We start from the raw sequence: 21968 nt of genomic DNA, 5'->3' as shown, positions 1-21968 counted from the left end.
TTTCAAGTCGGATTGAGTTTGTCGGAAAAAGGGGCCAAAACCGGTCGGATTTCCCCTATTGAATAGGACGGCAAGACGGCAGCTTCCAACAGTTATTGAATATAGCCCTATATTGTCAATTTACTCAATTATTTTGTTAGTTTCAGCTTTGCCATCAGTGATACTACATGTTCATATAAAACTAACAGTAATCTCTTTTTTAAATTGACTAACGTTTAATGTATATAGTAAGCTGCTTCAAAACAGATATCTGTAGTTTCATCACACTGAAAATAGGATTTTAACTACCTACCGGTAAAAACTTTTCTCGTAGTCCGTAGGGCAGGCATTCCCAACCACGGTCCTCAAGGCACACTAACAGTGCATGTTTTAGTGATATCCAAGCTTCAGCACAGGTGACTTAATTAGTAGCTCAGTTATTTTGATTTAACCATCTGTGCTGCAGCCTGGATATCACTAAAACCTGCACTGTTGGTGTGCCTTGAGGACCGTGGTTGGGAAAGCCTGCCGTAGGGGATACTGGGAATCCATTTAGTACCATGGGGTACAGATGGGTCCACTAGGAACCATGGGCACTTTAAGAAATTGATAGTGTGTTCTGGCTCCTCCCTCTATGCCCCTCCTACCAGACTCAGTCTAGGAAACTGTGCCTGAGGAGACGGACATACTTTGAGAAAAGGATAGATAAGGAAAGTGGTGAGATTACGAACCAGCACACACAGAACAAGAGAAAAGCCATGCTAACCAAACCTGAAACAGGAACAGCTACAGCTGAACCAAAGAACATTACTAAACCAAGTAACAGTGCAGGAAGAACAAAGCACCGGGCTGGCGCCCAGTATCCCCTATGTACTACGAGAAAAATAAGATTTTACTTACCGATAAATCTATTTCTCGTAGTCCGTAGTGGATGCTGGGACTCCGTAAGGACCATGGGGAATAGCGGCTCCGCAGGAGACAGGGCACAAAATAAAAGCTTAAGGATCAGGTGGTGTGCACTGGCTCCTCCCCCTATGACCCTCCTCCAAGCCTCAGTTAGGATACTGTGCCCGGACGAGCGTACATAATAAGGAAGGATATTGAATCCCGGGTAAGACTCATACCAGCCACACCAATCACACCGTACAACTTGTGATCTGAACCCAGTTAACAGTATGATAAACGCAAGGGAGCCTCTGAAAAGATGGCTCACAACAATAATAACCCGAATTTTTGTAACAATAACTATATACAAGTATTGCAGACAATCCGCACTAGGGATGGGCGCCCAGCATCCACTACGGACTACGAGAAATAGATTTATCGGTAAGTAAAATCTTATTTTCTCTGACGTCCTAGTGGATGCTGGGACTCCGTAAGGACCATGGGGATTATACCAAAGCTCCCAAACGGGCGGGAGAGTGCGGATGACTCTGCAGCACCGAATGAGAGAACTCCAGGTCCTCCTCAGCCAGGGTATCAAATTTGTAGAATTTAGCAAACGTGTTTGCCCCTGACCAAGTAGCTGCTCGGCAAAGTTGTAAAGCCGAGACCCCTCGGGCAGCCGCCCAAGATGAGCCCACTTTCCTTGTGGAATGGGCTTTTATTGATTTTGGCTGTGGCAGGCCTGCCACAGAATGTGCAAGCTGAATTGTACTACAAATCCAACGAGCAATCGTCTGCTTAGAAGCAGGGGCACCCAGCTTGTTGGGTGCATACAGGATAAACAGCGAGTCAGATTTTCTGACTCCAGCCGTCCTGGAAACATATATTTTTAAGGCCCTGACAACGTCAAGCAACTTAGAGTCCTCTAAGTCCCTGGTAGCCGCAGGTACCACAATAGGTTGGTTCATGTGAAATGCAGAAACCACCTTAGGTAGAAATTGAGGACGAGTCCTCAATTCCGCCCTGTCAGAATGAAAAATTAAGTAAGGGCTTTTATATGATAAAGCCGCCAATTCTGACACACGCCTGGCTGAAGCCAAGGCTAACAGCATCGACACCTTCCATGTGAGATATTTCAAGTCCACAGTGGAAAGTGGTTCAAACCAATGTGACTTTAGAAAACTCAACACCACGTTGAGATCCCAAGGTGCCACTGGAGGCACAAAAGGAGGCTGTATGTGCAGCACCCCTTTTACAAATGTCTGAACTTCAGGTACTGAAGCCAGTTCTTTCTGGAAGAAAATCGACAGGGCCGAAATTTGAACCTTAATGGACCCTAATTTTAGGCCCCTAGACAGTCCTGTTTGCAGGAAATGAAGGAAACGACCCAGTTGAAATTCCTCTGTAGGGGCCCTCTTGGCCTCACACCACGCAACATATTTACGCCAAATGCGGTGATAATGTTTTGCGGTTACGTCCTTCCTGGCTTTGACAAGAGTAGGAATGACTTCTTCTGGAATGCCTTTTTCCCTCAGGATCCGGCGTTCAACCGCCATGCCGTCAAACGCAGCCGCGGTAAGTCTTGGAACAGACAAGGCCCCTGCAGTAGCAGGTCCTTTCTTAGAGGTAGAGGCCACGGTTCGTCCGTGAGCATCTCTTGAAGTTCCGGGTACCAAGTCCTTCTTGGCCAATCCGGGACCACGAGTATAGTTCTTACTCCTCTCCTTCTTATGATTCTCAGTACTTTTGGTATGAGAGGCAGAGGAGGGAACACATACACTGACTGGTACACCCACGGCGTTACCAGAGCGTCCACTGCTATTGCCTGAGGGTCCCTTGACCTGGCGCAATATCTGTCCAGTTTTTTGTTTAGACGTGACGCCATCATGTCCACCTTTGGTTTTTCCCAACGGTTTACAATCAGGTGGAAGACTTCTGGGTGAAGTCCCCACTCTCCCGGGTGAAGGTCGTGTCTGCTGAGGAAGTCTGCTTCCCAGTTGTCCACTCCCGGAATGAAAACTGCTGACAGTGCTATCACATGATTTTCCGCCCAGCGAAGAATCCTTGCAGCTTCTGCCATTGCCCTCCTGCTTCTCGTGCCGCCCTGTCTGTTTACGTGGGCGACTGACGTGATGTTGTCCGATTGGATCAACACCGCCTGACCCTGAAGCAGAGGTTTTGCTTGACTTAGGGCATTGTAAATGGCCCTTAGTTCCAGAATGTTTATATGAAGAGATGTTTCCATGCTTGACCACAGGCCCTGGAAATTCCTTCCCTGTGTGACTGCTCCCCAGCCTCTCAGGCTGGCATCCGTGGTTACCAGGATCCAATCCTGAATGCCAAATCTGCGGCCCTCTAGAAGATGAGCACTCTGCAGCCACCACAGGAGAGACACCCTTGTCCTTGGTGACAGGGTTATCCGCTGATGCATCTGCAGATGCGATCCGGACCATTTGTCCAGTAGATCCCACTGAAATGTTCTTGCATGGAATCTTCCGAATGGAATCGCTTCGTAAGAAGCCACCATTTTTCCCAGGACCCTCGTGCACTGATGCACTGAGACCTGGCCTGGTTTTAGGAGGTTCCTGACTAGCTCGGATAACTCCCTGGCCTTCTCCTCCGGGAGAAACACCTTCTTCTGGACTGTGTCCAGAACCATTCCTAGGAACAGTAGACGTGTCGTTGGAATCAGCTGCGATTTTGGAATATTTAGAATCCACCCGTGCTGACGTAACACTACCTGAGATAGTGCTACTCCGACTTCTAACTGTTCCCTGGATCTTGCCCTTATCAGGAGATCGTCCAAGTAAGGGATAATTAAAATGCCTTTTCTTCGTAGAAGAATCATCATTTCGGCCATTACCTTGGTAAAGACCCGAGGTGCCGTGGACAATCCAAACGGCAGCGTCTGAAACTGATAATGACAGTTTTGTACTACAAACCTGAGGTACCCTTGGTGAGAAGGGTATATTGGGACGTGGAGATAAGCATCTTTGATGTCCAGAGACACCATATAGTCCCCTTCTTCCAGGTTCGCTATCACTGCTCTGAGTGACTCCATCTTGAATTTGAACCTTTTTATGTAAGTGTTCAAGGATTTCAGATTTAAAATTGGTCTCACCGAGCCGTCCGGCTTCGGTACCACAAACAGCGTGGAATAATACCCCTTTCCTTGTTGCAGGAGGGGTACCTTGATTATCACCTGCTGGGAATACAGCTTGTGAATGGCTTCCAAAACTGCCTCCCTGTCGGAGGGAGACTTTGGTAAAGCAGACTTCAGGAACCGACGAGGGGGAAACGCCTCGAATTCCAGTTTGTACCCCTGCGATACTACCTGTAGAATCCAGGGATCCACTTGCGAGTGAGCCCACTGCGCGTTGAAATTCTTGAGACGGGCCCCCACCATATCTGAGTCTGCTTGTAAAGCCCCAGCGTCATGCTGAAGACTTGGCAGAAGCAGGGGAGGGCTTCTGCTCCTGGGAAGCGGCTGCATGGTGCAGTCTTTTTCCTCTTCCTCTGCCCCGGGGCAGAAAAGAGTGGCCTTTTGCTCGCTTGTACTTATGGGAACGAAAGGACTGAGTTTGAAAAGACGGTGTCTTTTTCTGCTGATGTGGAGTGACCTGGGGTAAAAAGGTGGATTTTCCAGCCGTTGCCGTGGCCACCAGGTCCGATAGACCAGCCCCAAATAACTCCTCCCCTTTATACGGCAATACTTCCATGTGCCGTTTGGAATCCGCATCCCCTGACCACTGTCGCGTCCATAACGCTCTTCTGGCAGAGATGGACATAGCACTTACTCTTGATGCCAGGGTGCAAATATCCCTCTGTGCATCACGCATATATAGTAATGCATCCTTTAAATGTTCTATAGTTAACAAAATATTGTCCCTATCCAGGGTATCAATATTCTCAGTCAGGGAATCCGACCATGCGACTCCAGCACTGCACATCCAGGCTGAGGCGATTGCTGGTCGCAGTATAACACCAGTATGTGTGTATATACTTTTTAGGATATTTTCCAGCCTTCTATCAGCTGGTTCTTTGAGGGTGGCCGTATCAGGAGACGGTAACGCTACTTGTTTAGATAAACGTGTGAGCGCCTTATCTACCCTAGGGGGTGTTTCCCAACGCGCCCTAACCTCTGGCGGGAAAGGATATAATGCTAATAATTTTTTAGAAATTAGCTGTTTTTTATCGGGGGAAACCCACGCTTTTTCACACACCTCATTTATTTCCTCTGACTCAGGAAAAACTATTGGTAGTTTTTTCTCACCCCACATAATACCCTTCTTTGTGGTACTTGTAGTGTCAGAAAGGTTCAATGCCTCTTTCATTGCCGTGATCATGTAACGTGTGGCCCTACTGGACATTACGTTTGTCTCGTCACCGTCGACACTAGACTCAGTATCTGTGTCAGGGTCTGTGTCGACCCACTGAGGTAACGGGCGTTTTAGCGCCCCTGACGGTGTCTGAGACGCCTGGACAGGCACTAATTGATTTGCCGGCTGTCTCATATCGTCAACAGTTTTTTGCAAATTGCTGACATTATCACTTAATTGTTTAAATACAATCATCCAGTCAGGTGTCGACTCCCTAGGGGGTGACATCACCAACACAGGCAACTGCTCCGCCTCCACATCATTTTCCTCCTCATACATGTCGACACACGCGTACCGACACACAGCACACACACCGGGAATGCTCTGATAGAGGACAGGACCCCACTTAGCCCTTTGGAGAGACAGAGGGAGAGTCTGCCAGCACACACCCAGCGCTATATATATATACAGGGATAACCTTATATAAGTGTTACTCCCTTATAGCTGCTGTTAATATATTTATTTGCTGCCAAACGTGCCCCCCCTTCTCTTTTTTACCCTGATTCTGAAGCAGGACTGCAGGGGAGAGTCAGGGAGCCGTCCTTCCAGCGGAGCTGTGAGGGAAAATGGCGCTTGTGTGCTGAGGAGATAGGCTCCGCCCCTTCACGACGTCCTTATCTCCCGCTTTTTTTGTGTAAAATGGCAGGGGTAAAATACATCCATATAGCCCAGGAGCTATATGTGATGTATTCTTTTTAGCCACCTAAGGTATATACTGTAATATTGCGTCTCAGGGCGCTCCCCCCCTAGCGCCCTGCACCCTCAGTGACCGGAGTGTGAAGTGTGCTGAGAGCAATGGCGCACAGCTGCGGTGCTGTGCGCTACCTTAGTCTGAAGACAGGATCGTCTTCTGCCGCCGATTTCACCGGACCTCTTCGTCTCTTCTGGCTCTGTAAGGGGGACGGCGGCGCGGCTCCGGTGACCCATCCAGGCTGAACCTGTGATCGTCCCTCTGGAGCTAATGTCCAGTAGCCTAAGAAACCCGATCCACTCTGCACTCAGGTGAGTCCGTTTCTTCTCCCCTTAGTCCCACGATGCAGTGAGCCTGTTGCCAGCAGGACTCACTGAAAATAAAAAATCCTAAACTAAACTTTTATTCTAAGCAGCTCAGGAGAGCCACCTAGATTGCACCCTTCTCGGCCGGGCACAAAAATCTAACTGAGGCTTGGAGGAGGGTCATAGGGGGAGGAGCCAGTGCACACCACCTGATCCTTAAGCTTTTATTTTGTGCCCTGTCTCCTGCGGAGCCGCTATTCCCCATGGTCCTTACGGAGTCCCAGCATCCACTTGGACGTCAGAGAAAATAAGAATTTACTTACCGATAATTCTATTTCTCGGAGTCCGTAGTGGATGCTGGGGTTCCTGAAAGGACCATGGGGAATAGCGGCTCCGCAGGAGACAGGGCACAAAAAGTAAAGCTTTATGATCAGGTGGTGTGTACTGGCTCCTCCCCCTATGACCCTCCTCCAAGCCTCAGTTAGGATACTGTGCCCGGACGAGCGTACACAATAAGGAAGGATTTTGAATCCCGGGTAAGACTCATACCAGCCACACCAATCATACTGTACAACCTGTGATCTGAACCCAGTTAACAGTATGAGAACAGAGGAGCCTCTGAAAGATGGCTCACTACAACAATAACCCGATTTAGTTAACAATAACTATGTACAAGTATTGCAGATAATCCGCACTTGGGATGGGCGCCCAGCATCCACTACGGACTCCGAGAAATAGAATTATCGGTAAGTAAATTCTTATTTTCTCTATCGTCCTAGTGGATGCTGGGGTTCCTGAAAGGACCATGGGGATTATACCAAAGCTCCCAAACGGGCGGGAGAGTGCGGATGACTCTGCAGCACCGAATGAGAGAACTCCAGGTCCTCCTTAGCCAGGGTATCAAATTTGTAGGATTTTACAAACGTGTTCTCCCCCGACCACGTAGCCGCTCGGCAAAGTTGTAAAGCCGAGACCCCTCGGGCAGCCGCCCAAGATGAGCCCACCTTCCTTGTGGAATGGGCATTTACATATTTTTGGCTGTGGCAAGCCTGCCACAGAATGTGCAAGCTGAATTGTACTACAAATCCAACGAGCAATAGTCTGCTTAGAAGCAGGGGCACCCAGCTTGTTGGGTGCATACAGGATAAAACAGCAAGTCAGATTTCCTGACTCCAGCCGACCTGGAAAACTATATTTTCAGGGCCCTGACAACATCCAGCAACTTGGAGTCCTCCAAGTCCCTAGTAGCCGCAGGTACCACAATAAGCTGGTTCAGGTGAAACGCTGACACCACCTTAGAGATAAACTGGGGACGAGTCCGCAGCTTTGCTCTGTCCGAATGGACAATCAGATATGGCTTTGTGAGACAAAGCCGCCAATTTTGACACTCGCCTGGCCGAGGCCAGGACCAACCGCATGTTCACTTTTCATGTGAGATATATCAAATCCACAGATTTGAGTGGTTTAAACCAATGTGATTTTTGGAATCCCCAAAACTACGTTGAGATCCCCCAGTGCCACTGGAGACATCAAAAGGGGTTGTATATGCAGTACTCCCTTGACAAACTTCTGGACTTCAGGAACTGAAGCCAATTCTTTCTGGAAGAAAATCGACAGGCCGAAATTTGAACCTTAATGGACCCCAATTTGAGGCCCATAGACACTCCTGTTTGCAGGAAATATAGGAATTAACCTAGTTGAAATTCTTCCGTGGAGCCTTCCTGGCCTCACACCATGGAACATATTTTCACCTAAACTGTGATAATGTTGTGCGGTCACCTCCTTCCTGGCTCTGACCAGGGTAGGGATGACCTCTTCCGGAATGCCTTTTTCCCTTAGGATCCGGCGTTCACCCGCCCCTGCGTCAACGCAGCTGCGGTAAGTCTTGGAACAGACATGATTCTTGCTGAATCAAGACCCTTCTTATCTCTTGAAGTTCCGGTTACCAAGTCTTTCTTGGCCAAACCGGAGCCACGAGTATAATTCTTACTCCTCTCCTTCCTATAATTCTCAATACCCTGGGTATGAGAGGCAGAGGAGGGAACACATACCCGACTGGTACACCCACGGTGTTACCAGAGCGACCCAGCTATTGCCTGAGGGTCTCTTGACCTGGCGCTTCAGGTGGGACGCCATCTTATGACCACCTTTGGTCTTTCCCAACGGTTTACAATCATGTGGAAACTTCCAGATGAAGTTCCCACTTTTCCGAGTGGAATTCATTCCTGCTGAGGAAATTCAGTTTTCCACTCCCGGAATGAACACTGCTGACAGTGTTATCACATGATTTTTCGCTCAGCGAAAAGTTCTTGCTGTCATTGCCCTCCTGCTTCTTGTGCCGCCCCGTCTGTTTACGTGGGCGACTGCCATGATGATGTCCGACCAGATCAGCACCGACTGACTTTGAAGCAGAGGTCTTCCTAGGCTCAGAGCATTGTAAATTGCTCTTAGCTCTAGTATATTCATGTGGAGAAAAATCTCCAGACTTGACCACACTCCTTGGAAATTTCTTCCCTGTGTGACTGCTTCCCAGCCTCTCAGGCTGGCATCCGTGGTCACCAGAACACAGTCCTGAATGCTGAATGTGCTGTCCTCTAGAAGATGAGCACTCTGCAGCCCCCACATAAGAGACACCCTTGTCCTTGGAGACAGGATTATCTGCTGATGCATCTGAAGATGCGATCCGGACCATTCGTTTTCGTGAGATCTGCCGAATGGAATTGCTTCGTAAGAAGCCACCATTTTTCCCAAGACTCCTGTGCATTGATGCACTGATACTTGGCCTGGTTTTAGGAGGTTTCAGACTAGTTCGGATAGCTCCTTGGCTTTCTCCTCCAGGAGAAACACCTTTTTCTGGACTATGCCCAGAATCATTCCTAGGAACAGCAGACGTATCGTCGGAAAAACGCTGCGATTTTTGGAATATTAGAATCCACTCGTGCTGTCGTAGAACTACTTTAGATAGTGCTATTCCGACCTCCAACTGTTCTCTGGACCTTTCCCTTTTCAGGATATCGTCCAAGTAAGGGATAATTAAGATGCCCTTTTCTTTGAAGAGAATCATCTTTTCGGCCATTACCTTGGTAAAGGCCCGGGGTGCCGTGGATAATTCAACGGCAGCGTCAGAAACTGATATTGACAGTTCTGTACCACGAACCATAGGTACCCTTGTTGAGAAGGGCAAATTTGGACATGGAGGTAATCCTTGAAGTCCAGGGACACCATATAGTCCCCTTTTTTCCGGTTCGCTATCACTGTTCTGAGTGACTCCATCTTGATTTGAACCTTTGTATGTAAGTGTTCAAAGATTTCAGATTTAGAATATGTCTCACCAAGCCGTCTGGCTTCAGTAACACAATATAGTGTGGAAGACTAATACCCTTTTCCTTGATTGTAGAAGGGGTACTTTGATTATCACCTGCTGGAAATACAGCTTGTGATTTTTTTCCAATACTGCCTCCCTGTCGGAGGGAGCCTTTGGTAAAGCAGACTTCAGGAACCTGCGAGGAAAAGATGTCTCGAATCTCCAAACTGTACCCCTGGGATAATACTTTGTACGATCTAGGGGTCAACTTGCGAGTGATCCCACTGCACGCTGAGACTCTTGAGACGACCCCCCACCTCACCTGAGTCAGCTTGCACGGCCCCAGCGTCCTGCTGAGGACTTGGCAGACTCGGTGGAGGGCTTCTGTTCCTGGAAAGGGGCTGCCTTCTGCAGTCTACTTCCCTTTCCTCTATGTCTGGGCAGATATGACTGGCCTTTTGCCCGCATGCCCTTATGGGAACGGAAGGATTGAGGCTGAAAAGACAGTGTCTCTTTCTGCTGAGATGTGACTTGGGGTAAAAAGGTTGGATTTCCCAGCTGTTGCCGTGGCCCCCAGGTCCGATGGACCGACCCCAAGTACCTCCTCTCCTTTATACGACCATACTTTCATGTGCCGTATGGGATCTGCATCACCTGACCACTGTCGTGTCCATAACATCTTCTGGCAGATATGGACAACGCACTTATTTTGATGCCAGAGTGCAAATATCCCTCTGTGCATCTCGTATATATATATATATATATATATATATATATATATATATATATATATATATATATATATATATATATATATATAGACTGCATCCTATTAAATGCTCTATATCACTAAAATATTTTCAGTCAGGGAATCCGACCAAGCCAACCCAGCACTGCATTTCCAGGCTAAGGCGATCGCTGGTCGCAGTATAACCACCGTATGTGTGTATATACTTTTTAGGATATTACTCCAGCTTCATATCAGCTGGCTCCTTGAGGGTGGCCGTATCTGAAGACGGTAACGCCACATGATAAGCGTGTGAGCGCCTTATCCACCCTAAGGGGTGTTTCCCAACTCGCCCTAACTTCTGGCGGGAAAAGGTATAACGCCAATATTTGCTATCGGGGTAAACCCACGCCTCATCACACACTTCATTTTATTTTATTTTATCTGATTTAGGAAAAACTACGGTAGTTTTTTCACTCCCACATAATACCCATCTTTGTGGTACTTGTAGTATCAGAAATATGTAACACCTCCTTCATTGCCCTTAACGTGTGGCCCTAATGAGGAATACGTTTGTTTATTCACCGTCGACACTGGATTCAGTGTCCGTGTCAGTGTCTGTGTCGACCGACTAAGGTAAACGGGCGTTTTAAACCCCTGACGGTGTTCTTGAGACGTCTGGACCGGTACTAATTGTTTGTCGGCCGTCTCATGTCGTCAACCGACCTTGCAGCGTGTTGACATTATCACGTAATTCCCTAAATAAGCCATCCATTCCGGTGTCGACTCCCTAGAGAGTGACATCACCATTACAGGCAATTTGCTCCGCCTCCTCACCAACATCGTCCTCATACATGTCGACACACACGTACCGACACACCAGCACACACACAGGGAATGCTCTGATAGAGGACAGGACCCACTAGCCCTTTGGAGAGACAGAGGGAGAGTTTGCCAGCACACACCAAAAACGCTATAATTATATAGGGACAACCTTATATAAGTGTTTTCCCTTATAGCATCTTTATATATATTTCTAACGCCAAATTAGTGCCCCCCCTCTCTGTTTTAACCCTGTTTCTGTAGTGCAGTGCAGGGGAGAGCCTGGGAGCCTTCCCTCCAGCCTTTCTGTGAGGGAAAATGGCGCTGTGTGCTGAGGAGATAGGCCCCGCCCCTTTTTCGGCGGGCTCGTCTCCCGCTCTTCAACGGATTCTGGCAGGGGTTAAATATCTCCATATAGCCCCCGGAGGCTATATGTGAGGTATTTTTTGCCAAATAACAGGTTTCCATTGCTGCCCAGGGCGCCCCCCCCCAGCGCCCTGCACCCTCAGTGACTGCCGTGTGAAGTGTGCTGAGAGCAATGGCGCACAGCTGCAGTGCTGTGCGCTACCTTAAGAAGACTGAGGAGTCTTCTGCCGCCGATTCTGGACCTTCTTCTCTTTTCAGCATCTGCAAGGGGGCCGGCGGCGAGGCTCCGGTGACCCATCCAGGCTGTACCTGTGATCGTCCCTCTGGAGCTAATGTCCAGTAGCCAAAGAAGCCAATCCATCCTGCACGCAGGTGAGTTCACTTCTTCTCCCCTAAGTCCCTCGATGCAGTGATCCTGTTGCCAGCAGGACTCACTGTAAAATAAAAAACCTAAGCTAAACTTTTCTAAGCAGCTCTTTAGGAGAGCCACCTAGATTGCACCCTTCTCGGCCGGGCACAAAAACCTAACTGAGGCTTGGAGGAGGGTCATAGGGGGAGGAGCCAGTACACACCACCTGTTCATAAAGCTTTACTTTTTGTGCCCTGTCTCCTGCGGAGCCGCTATTCCCCATGGTCCTTTCAGGAACCCCAGCATCCACTAGGACGATAGAGAAAAAGGATTTACCGGTAGCTAATTAAAATAATATTTTCTCTTACATCCTAGGGGATACTAGGAATCCATTTAGTACCATGGGGAAGTACCAAAGCTCCAAACCGGGTGGGAGAGTGCTGAGGTTCCTGCAGAACTAACTGACCAAACTGAAGTTCCTCAGAGGCCAAAGTATCGAACTTGAAAAACTTAGCAAATGTGTTCAAACCTGACCAAGTAGCTGCTCGGCAGAGCTGTGAAGCTGAGACACTCCGGCCAGCTGCCCAAGAAGAACCCACCGACCTAGCAGAGTGGGCCTGTACAGATTTTGGAACCAGCAAGCCTGCCGTGGAATAAGCATGCTGGATACTGAGCCTGATCCAGCGTGCAATAGACTGCTTTGTAGCAAGACACCCAATTTTAATGGGATCACTAAGAACAAACAGCGAGTCTGATTTCCTGTGATGAGCCCTCACAACATCCAAGGACTTTGAAGTAACAGAGGCGATAGTAACAACCGAAAACACAATAGGTTGGTTATGTGAAACGCGGACACCACCTTAGGAAGAAATTGCTGACGAGTCCTGAGTTCAGCTCTGTCCTCATGGAAAATTAGGTAGAGGCTCTTGTAAGACAAAAGTCCCCAACTCTGACACACGTCTTGCTGAAGCCAAGGCCAACAGTGTGATGGTCTTCCACGTAAGGTACTTTAAATCAACCTCCTGTAATGGTTCAAACCAGTCCGATTGGAGGAACTGCAGCACCAAATTGAAATCCCAAGGTGCACAAAGGGAGGTTGCATGTGCAAACACCTTTCAAGAATGTCTGGACCTCAGGAAGAGAAGCCAATTGTTTCTGAAAATAGACCAGGCCGAAATCTTTTATGTAGCCTAGACGTAAGCCCAAATCCACTCCCGACTGCAGAGAAAGCAGAAGACATCCCAGATGGAATTCTACCGCAGAATATTGTCTGCTCTCACACCAAGACACCCATTTCTTCTAGAATCCCTCTCCTGGCTAGAATCAGCCGTTCAACTTCTATGCCATTAAACGTAGCCGTGTTAAGTCTTGATAGACGAATGGGCCCTGTTGCAGAAGATCCTCGCGAAGAGGTAGAGGCCAAGGATCTTCGATCAGTATCTCTAGAAGATCCACATACCAGGCCCTTCGTGGCCAGTCTGAAGCAATGGAGGATTGCTTGAACCTTTTCCCTTTTTAGAATTCTTGGGATCAGAGGAAGTGGAGGAAACACGTACACCAGCTGGTAGACCCACGGAGTCGTCAGAGCATCTACCGCCACTGCCCATGAGTCTCTCGACCTGGAACAATAGCGCTTGAGCTTCTTCTTGAGTCGAGAGGCCATCATGTCGATTTGTGGATATCCTCACCGACGTGTCAAACCACCTGAACACCTCCGGGTGAAAGCCCCAATCTCCTGGGTGCAGGTCGTGTCTGCTGAGGAAGTCTGCTTCCCAGTTGTCTACTCCCGGAATGAAGACCGCCGACAACGCCACAGTGTTTTTCCGCCCAGAGAACTCTCGACACCTCTGACATTGCGGCTCTGCTTTTCGTTCCGCCCTGTTGGTTTATGTACGTCACTGCCATCACATTGTCCGACTGGACATGAATGGAATGATTTTGAAGAAGAGATGAGGCCTGCAGAAGGGCGTTGTATATAGCCCCCAGGATGTTTATTGGAAGGATGACTTCTTGACTTGACCATCTTCCCTGAAACTGCACCCCCTAAGTGACTGCTCCCCAACCTCTGCGGCTTGCGTCTGTGGTTAGCAGAATCCAATTCTGAATCCCGAACCTCCGACCCTCAACTAGGTGAGAAGTCTGTAGCCACCACAGAAGGGAGATCCTAGCTTTTGGCGACAGACAGATCCTCTGGTGCATGTGAAGATGCGATCCGGGCCATTTGTCCAACAGATCCAGCTGGAAGGGCCTCACATGAAAACTTCCGTAACGAAGCACCTTGTAAGAGGCCACCATTTTCCCCAGAAGGCAAATGCACAGAGATCCGAATTGGCTTCAGTCCATACCGAACCATCAACTGGATTACCATTGCCTTTTCTAAGGGAAGGAACATCTTCTGAGACTATCCAGTATCATTCCCAGGAAAGGAAGCCTCTGTGTTGGTTCTAGGTGAGATTTTGGTAGGTTCAGAATCCACCCGTGATCCAGGAGTAGTCTCGTTGAGAGGCCAATGCTGTCCAACTACCGCTCCCCGGACAGTGCCTGTATCGGAAGAACGTCCAGGTACGGAATTATGTTCACTCCCTGTTTGCGGAGTAAAAAACATTATCTCTGCCATCACTTTGGTGAAAACCCTCGGTGCCATGGAGGAACCAAATGGCAGGGCCTGGAACTGGTAGTGACAGCCCTGCAGTGAAAACTGTAGATACACCCGATGAGGCGGCCAGATCGGAATGTGAAGGTATGCATCCTTGATATCCAGAGACACTAGGAATTCCCCCTATTGACTTTAGGTTCAGAATCAGTCTTACAGAACCGCCCGGTTTCGGTACTACAAACAAGTTGTAATAGTACCCTTGTTTTGCAGGTGAGGTGTAACTGGAACAATGTCCTGAGACTGTACCAGTGTTTGAATGGCACCCTGTAAAGTTATACTTGCCTCTTGTGAAACTATTAAGCCTGATTTGAAGAATCTGTGAGGTGGGAGCTCCTGGAACTATATAGTCTGTAGCCCTGGGATATAAGATCTATGACCCAGGGATCCTGGCACGATCCAGTCCAGATGTTACTGAAGAATTTTCAGCCGGGCTCCCACCTGTCAGTCTTCCAGGCATCGCTGTCTACTGTCATATAGAAGGCTTTGAGGAAGCAGATCCTGAGCTCTGTTCCTGTGAACCGGCAGTTGCTGGTTTACGTGGTTTCCCTCTAGTGCTTCTAGGGACGGTAGAAGAACCTCTGGCCTTGTCCCTAAACTTGGCAGTCCGAAAGGACTGTAAATTGGGTCCTGAGTAGGCCTTCCTAGTTGGGGGACCTGCAGAAGGAAGGTATGTGGACTTACCTGCCGTAGCTTTGGAGATCCATTTGTCTAGTTCATCTCCAAATAAGGCCTCCCCTGTGAAAGGTAATCCTTCCACACCTTTCCTGGAGTCCGCATCCACAGTCCACTGGCATAGCCAAAGACCCCTGCGTGCAGATACTGCCATAGTTGTAGTGCGTGCATTAAGCAAGCCTATTTCTTTTATGGCTTCCACCATAAGTTTGCAGAATCCTGTATATGTTGAGGTAAGGTATCTAACCCCTCAATTAGGTTACCCGACCATTTAGCAATGGCTCGTGTAATCCACCCACATGCTATAGTGGGTCTCTGGGCCACCCCAGCAGCTGTATACAAAAATTTGAGCGTAGTCTCAATTTTACGATCAGCCACGTCTTTTAGGGAGGCTGCACCCGGGACAGGCAATTCAATTTTTTGTGAAAGCCTGGATACTGATGCATCCACTATCGGTGGATTTTACCATTTTTTCCTATCCTCAGGAGGAAAAGGAAAGACCGTTTAGGGATTTGAAATTTCCTATCAGGATTAACCCAAGGTTCTTCAAACAGAGCATTTAGTTCCTTTGACACAGGAAAAGTGCCTGAGGATTTATTGTTTATAATAAGATTCCTCACGCTCCTCTGTCACTTCATCAGGGATATTTAAAACTTTTCTGATAGCTTCTATGAGAGCCTCTATTCCTTCCCTCCCCCACCTCTGCATCCACCTCCCCCCTCCTCCATTTCTGATCCCTCATCATTCGAGTCAGACTGCAGGATATGGGCCAAAATGTGTTTTTGCGGACAAATGGCAGGGGACTGAGACGCTGGTTTGGGTACGGAGTCTCTTTTCATAAACGGAGTCATAGATTGTTTTAAGTATTGCGTCTCTTTCTCATTGCAAGATAACTTAGTAGAGATAGTGGAAATCATTCCCCTAATGGAGTCCAGCCATGCTGGTTCTGTCCCACTAGCCTGGGAAGGGACAGTCACACTAGTGAACTCCCTAGGGAAGGGGAACACTGTGCCTTACATGAAACACACTCTTTGCCTGACATACTGTAATAGTGACAGCACACACACACGAAAAGGTTAAATGCACAATTAACCCACAAAGAGCCCTTACAGGGAGAGACAAAGGGAGTATGGAACCGGCATAAGGCGCACTTACCGCTAATGCCAAGCTTAGCCGAGTTGCAGACTAAGTACCTAGATTAGGGACTTAGTACACTAATAATCGCTCCCCAGGTACTGCTGAGGTAATCTGGAGTCTCTCCGGAGGAGCTGCGCATCCCTGTCAGTCAGTGTCTGTGTCAGCTGCAGAGGGAAAATGGCGATGTGAGCTGCTGGAACCGCTCATAGGGAAGCCTCGCCCTTTCAATGGCGCGCAGTCTTCCCGCTCTTCTTTATACTGGCTGTATGTCTCTAAGTGCATAAAATGGAGACAGACTCCTTTTATGGCTATGTTGCCAGTCTGGGTACTGTGTCCGCTGTTCAGTGTCTGTGGGAGACGCAGTCTGCCCCGTTTAGAAGCTGTGCGTCTCTGAACCTTCAAGCTGCCATAATGGCCGGCGACCCGCTAACTGGGACGTCGATTTAGTACTCACCACTCTTGTTTTTTCTGTCTCTGTTAGGGGTGGCAGCGTGCTGCGGGAATGTACGCTCGCTGTGGTGGGGCTTGCAAATAGTTCCCTCAGGAGCTAGTGTCCTGTCAACGGGGAACGGGACCGTTAAACCTGAGAGTGGTTGGGACGTTCACCCCCCCTAAGTCCCATGTAGCAGGTAGGCTGGTGCCATCCAGTCCTGCCTGAAAATAACAGAGAAAATAAATGCAGAAAAACTTCCAGAGACGTGACAGGCTCCTCCGGGCACATTTTCTAAACTGAGTCTGGTAGGAGGGGCATAGAGGGAGGAGAGGGAGGAGCCAGCGCACGCTATCAATTTCTTAAAGTGCCCATGGCTCCTAGTGGACCAGTCTATACCCCATGGTACTAAAAGGATTCCCACTATCCCCTAGGACGCAAGAGAAATATTCTGTTGAATGTAATTGTTTAAGTATTTTGCATCTTAATTGTGAAGCTAAATTGCATTATTCTTTCCGAAGTGTAATTTGCATTTTTTCCAGTATCAAGATTGGATAAGTATGTACAGCCTTACAGTGCTCAAGTCAATTTACATACAATGTAGTATGTGGTAGTTCGTTTTTTGCCAACCAATACATCGTTCTAAAAGCTCCCACAAAAGCATCTCTATGCAAGTTAATCAAAACTGAAATGGATCGTTCAATTTCTCCTATCCCAGTTTCTTCAAAAACATGTTTCTCTCTGGGCACAGAATCTAACTGGAGTCTGGAGGAGGGGCATAGAGGGATGATCCAGGTCACACCCATTCAAAGTCTTAAAGTGCCCATGTCTCCTACGGATCCCGTCTATACCCCACGGTGCTTTTGGAGTCCCCAGCATCCTCTAGGACGTATGAGAGAAAAAAAAGCCGGGACAGCCTGCAGGTATAAGGGGGGTCTGGGGGTGGCTTGAAGGGTTCATTTACACTCCCCAGTGGCTGCCATTGTCTGCAGCCGCTGGAGGGGGGGGGGGATCCTGCCGTGCTGACCGATCAGCAGCACGGCAATCAGTGGGGGAAGAGTGCAGGGAGGCGGAGGGAAGTTTCTCTTCCCTGCCGCTGCTAACACTCTCTATCTGACTGGTCACATCCTGTGCGACCAGGTCAGATAAAGCACTTGCAGGCATGGTCGCATCTGATGCGACCATGCCAGGCAAGTGGTCAAAACAGCTGGTCAAACAGCTTTTCAAAATATTGACTGCCCCCACAAACAGTTCTCAGAAAAAAAAAAGAGATGACTTTGCCCCACTTGATGGCACAATTGTTTTTTAAACTATTTTTCAGAACACTAACTGTCCCCACAAACAGCTCTCAGATACTTCTAGTCCAAGCCTGGCCAACCTGTGGCTCTCCAGCTGTTGTAAAACTACAAGTCCCATCATGCCTTGCCACGGTTTTGCTATTAGGGAATGCTAAAACTGTGCCAGGGCATGCTGGGATGTGTAGTTTCACAACATCTGGAGAGCCACAGGTTGGCCAGGCCTGTTCTAGTCTTTGCCCCCACTTGCTAGCTCCACCAATTTTTTTTTATACAACACAGTGATAAGGAACAGAGAGCGGACGCTAGATGTCCACTCTCTTCAATTTGTTCCCACCCAGACAGCACGTCTCTTCCATCTAAGCAGTGGAATGTATCTCTGCCCTCCGTCAACTTCACAGTGTGTGCGTCCCCGGATGCCGAATGGAGCGCTTAGCGCTGTCGTTCAACTGGTACCCTCTCCCAAGTTAACATGTTTCTGGCGGAGAGGGATGCTGGACAGAGCACCGGATGTGACACTGTCTTTAGTCACATCCGGAAGTCCGTCCAGCATCAGTCTCCTCCGGAAACATGTTAACTTTAGAGAGGGTGCCGGGCGAACGACAGGGAACGTGCACACTACTGGGGCGAGCCACGGGGACAGACACAGTGGCGGTAAAAGCTGCCGGGCGTCAGGAGGTCTTGCATGATGGGTGCTAAGCGGATGCTTGCCGGGCGGACCGCCCGTAATTTAGAGCGTGGGGTGAACACTGACAACACTTTCCACTTTGCGCACTACTTAAGCTTGAATGCTTACAACCAGCCATATAATAAATAGAAGGATCATTACCTCAACTGCTTTAGCAGCTTGTTCCCGAGTCTCAAACTCAATAAATGCAAATCCCTTTGTGTCGCCTGTTGATTTGTACCGGGGAATGCTTATATAGACCACTGTGCCACATTTACTAAAAACCCGTTCAATCCAGCCGTGGGTAACGTTTTTAGGCAGCAGCTCCTGAGAACACAAGAAACATCACGTTAACTGCAGTTGTGTAAGGGTAGATGAACCGACAACGTTAACAGTTTTGTAGGCTGCCAAAAATAGGCTTTTCTAGGTGGATCATAGAACTCTTGGTACTGTAGGATACTGTTATATGGTCTGTTAGAAAAAACCCAGGCTTTCAAATGATTCTACAGAATTATATCTAGAAGAGCCATAACTAAAAAGTACTACATTCACAGGTTATGCATGACTGATAAATCACTGCAGATCTCTACGGGTAAGAAAGAAAAAAGGTAAGTGAAACCTGTAATTTGTTTGCCCGGGAGGTAGCCGTGGAGGGCTGGTTTTCATGGTTTTTTTTTTTTTTTTTTGGTTTGTTGGGGGAGAAGGGGGCGGTAGTCTGGCTCCTACACTTCCATCCTGGCTCCTAGATATTGCATATTGCACAGACATGTCAAGACTAAGTCCCATCCACCCCCTGGTGTTTGGTATGTAAAGTAACGCTGGGTGTGTGTGCTTTGAGTGCAATGAAGTTAATTTACATCCTAGGCTGACAAAATGTATTCTATAAAACAAAAACTTGTTGGTACTACAGATGTGTCCACTTATAGCTAGCCTCCCCGTATGTTAAACAGGTCTTCTAGTCAAGCCATGCCGTGGTATGACGCGGAAGCGCTGAGCATCTTTACTTGCGACTTCTCCATTAAAATGTGTTTAATTCGCAAAACGATGCGAATGGGGCGCACAAGCAACCTGTGAAATTAAAATATGCATCATGCTTATATTCTTTATGCAACCGCGGCTGTATCTGCATATGAAATGCTACGCTTTATTGTTTTCCTAGAAAACAGCAACTGACACTATAATGTACCATTTTGTATGGAGATACAGCCACAGACGCACAGAGAACATAGACATGCTGCATATAATTTTAATTAGCAGAGTCTGCTTTTGCATCCTATTCGCATAGCGATGCAAATAAGACGCATCTTCGGCAAATAGATGCCTGATGCTAAAAGAGATACACGGAACCAGTCAGCTCACACACGCAGGCATCTTCCGCTATGTGGCGGATTGAGGAAAGATGTAGAAGGACACATCTGTACATGTAATAAACAATGCAGATATAATTCAGTGTTGAGGTCAATGTACTATTAGCAGAGAGAGGAGAGCATGAAGGGGGAACATAAGAGGCAAAAACTTCACAATTCAGCTGTAGTCAATTTGTCTAAAATAGTTCTAGAAAAAGAAAAGAATAAGCAGGTATTCTACTTACATAGGATACGTGCCCCTATTTCTCAGTGGTGTAATGGAGAAAGAAAAAATAAGAATTTACTTACCGATAATTCTATTTTCTCGTAGTCCGTAGTGGATGCTGGGGACTCCGTAAGGACCATGGGGAATAGCGCAGGAGACTGGGCACATCTAAAGAAAGCTTTAGGACTATCTGGTGTGCACTGGCTCCTCCCCCTATGACCCTCCTCCAAGCCTCAGTTAGGATACTGTGCCCGGACGAGCGTACACAATAAGGAAGGATCTTGAATCCCGGGTAAGACTCATACCAGCCACACCAATCACACCGTACAACTTGTGATCTGAACCCAGTTAACAGCATGATAACAGAGGAGCCTCTAGAAAAGATGGCTCACTACAGCAATAACCCGATTTTTTGGTAACAATAACTATGTACCAGTATTGCAGACAATCCGCACTTGGGATGGGCGCCCAGCAGCCACTACGGACTACGAGAAATAGAATTATCGGTAAGTAAATTCTTATTTTCTCTAACGTCCTAAGTGGATGCTGGGGACTCCGTAAGGACCATGGGGATTATACCAAAGCTCCCAAACAGGCGGGAGAGTGCGGATGACTCTGCAGCACCAAATGAGAGAACTCCAGGTCCTCCTCAGCCAGGGTATCAATTTTGTAGAATTTTACAAACGTATTTGCTCCTGACCAAGTAGCTGCTCGGCAAAGTTGTAAAGCCGAGACCCCTCGGGCAGCCGCCCAAGATGAGCCCACCTTCCTTGTGGAGTGGGCATTTACAGATTTTTGGCTGTGGCAGGCCTGCCACCGAATGTGCAAGCTGAATTGTACTACAAATCCAACGAGCAATAGTCTGCTTAGAAGCAGGAGCACCCAGCTTGTTGGGTGCATACAGGATAAACAGCGAGTCAGTTTTCCTGACTCCAGCCGTCCTGGAAACATATTTTCAGGGCCCTGACAACGTCTAGCAACTTGGAGTCCTCCAAGTCCCTAGTAGCCGCAGGCACCACAATAGGTTGGTTCAGGTGAAACGCTGAAACCACCTTAGGGAGAAACTGAGGACGAGTCCTCAATTCCGCCCTGTCCGAATGGAAAATCAGATAAGGGCTTTTACAGGATAAAGCCGCCAATTCTGACACGCGCCTGGCCCAGGCCAGGGCCAACAGCATGACCACTTTCAATGTGAGATATTTTAACTCCACAGATTTAAGTGGTTCAAACCAATGTGACTTTTGGAACCCAAAAACTACATTGAGATCCCAAAGTGCCACTGAAGGCACAAAAGGAGGCTGTATATGCAGTACCCCTTTTACAAACGTCTGAACTTCAGGGACTGAAGCTAGTTCTTTTTGGAAGAAAATTGACAGGGCCGAAATTTGAACCTTAATGGACCCCAATTTCAGGCCCATAGACACTCCTGTTTGCAGGAAATGTAGGAATCGACCCAGTTGAATTTCCTCCGTCGGGCCTTACTGGCCTCGCACCACGCAACATATTTTCGCCAAATGCGGTGATAATGTTTTGCGGTTACATCCTTCCTGGCTTTGATCAGGATAGGGATGACTTCATCCGGAATGCCTTTTCAGGATCCGGCGTTCAACCGCCATGCCGTCAAACGCAGCCGCGGTAAGTCTTGGAACAGACAGGGTCCTTGCTGGAGCAGGTCCCTTCTTAGAGGTAGAGGCCACGGATCCTCCGTGAGCATCTCTTGAAGTTCCGGTTA

The 21968-nt window shown here is 48.1% G+C and overlaps 1 protein-coding gene across 4 annotated transcripts in view; it reads right to left on the bottom strand.

Annotated features, from left to right (window-relative positions):
- The window catches only part of LARP7 (La ribonucleoprotein 7, transcriptional regulator), a 150462-nt gene that overhangs the window by 75365 nt on the left and 53129 nt on the right, over positions 1–21968 (bottom strand). For all 4 annotated transcript variants that reach the window (XM_063920150.1, XM_063920151.1, XM_063920148.1 and 1 more), the window contains exon 5: positions 18827–18991. In XM_063920150.1, coding sequence (XP_063776220.1) covers positions 18827–18991 — 165 coding nt within the window. The remainder of the gene's footprint in view (positions 1–18826; positions 18992–21968) is intronic.

This window comes from Pseudophryne corroboree, chromosome 1, assembly GCF_028390025.1.
Source record: "Pseudophryne corroboree isolate aPseCor3 chromosome 1, aPseCor3.hap2, whole genome shotgun sequence".
Lineage (NCBI taxonomy): Eukaryota > Metazoa > Chordata > Amphibia > Anura > Myobatrachidae > Pseudophryne > Pseudophryne corroboree.
This window is presented reverse-complemented; position numbering and strand designations above follow the sequence as displayed.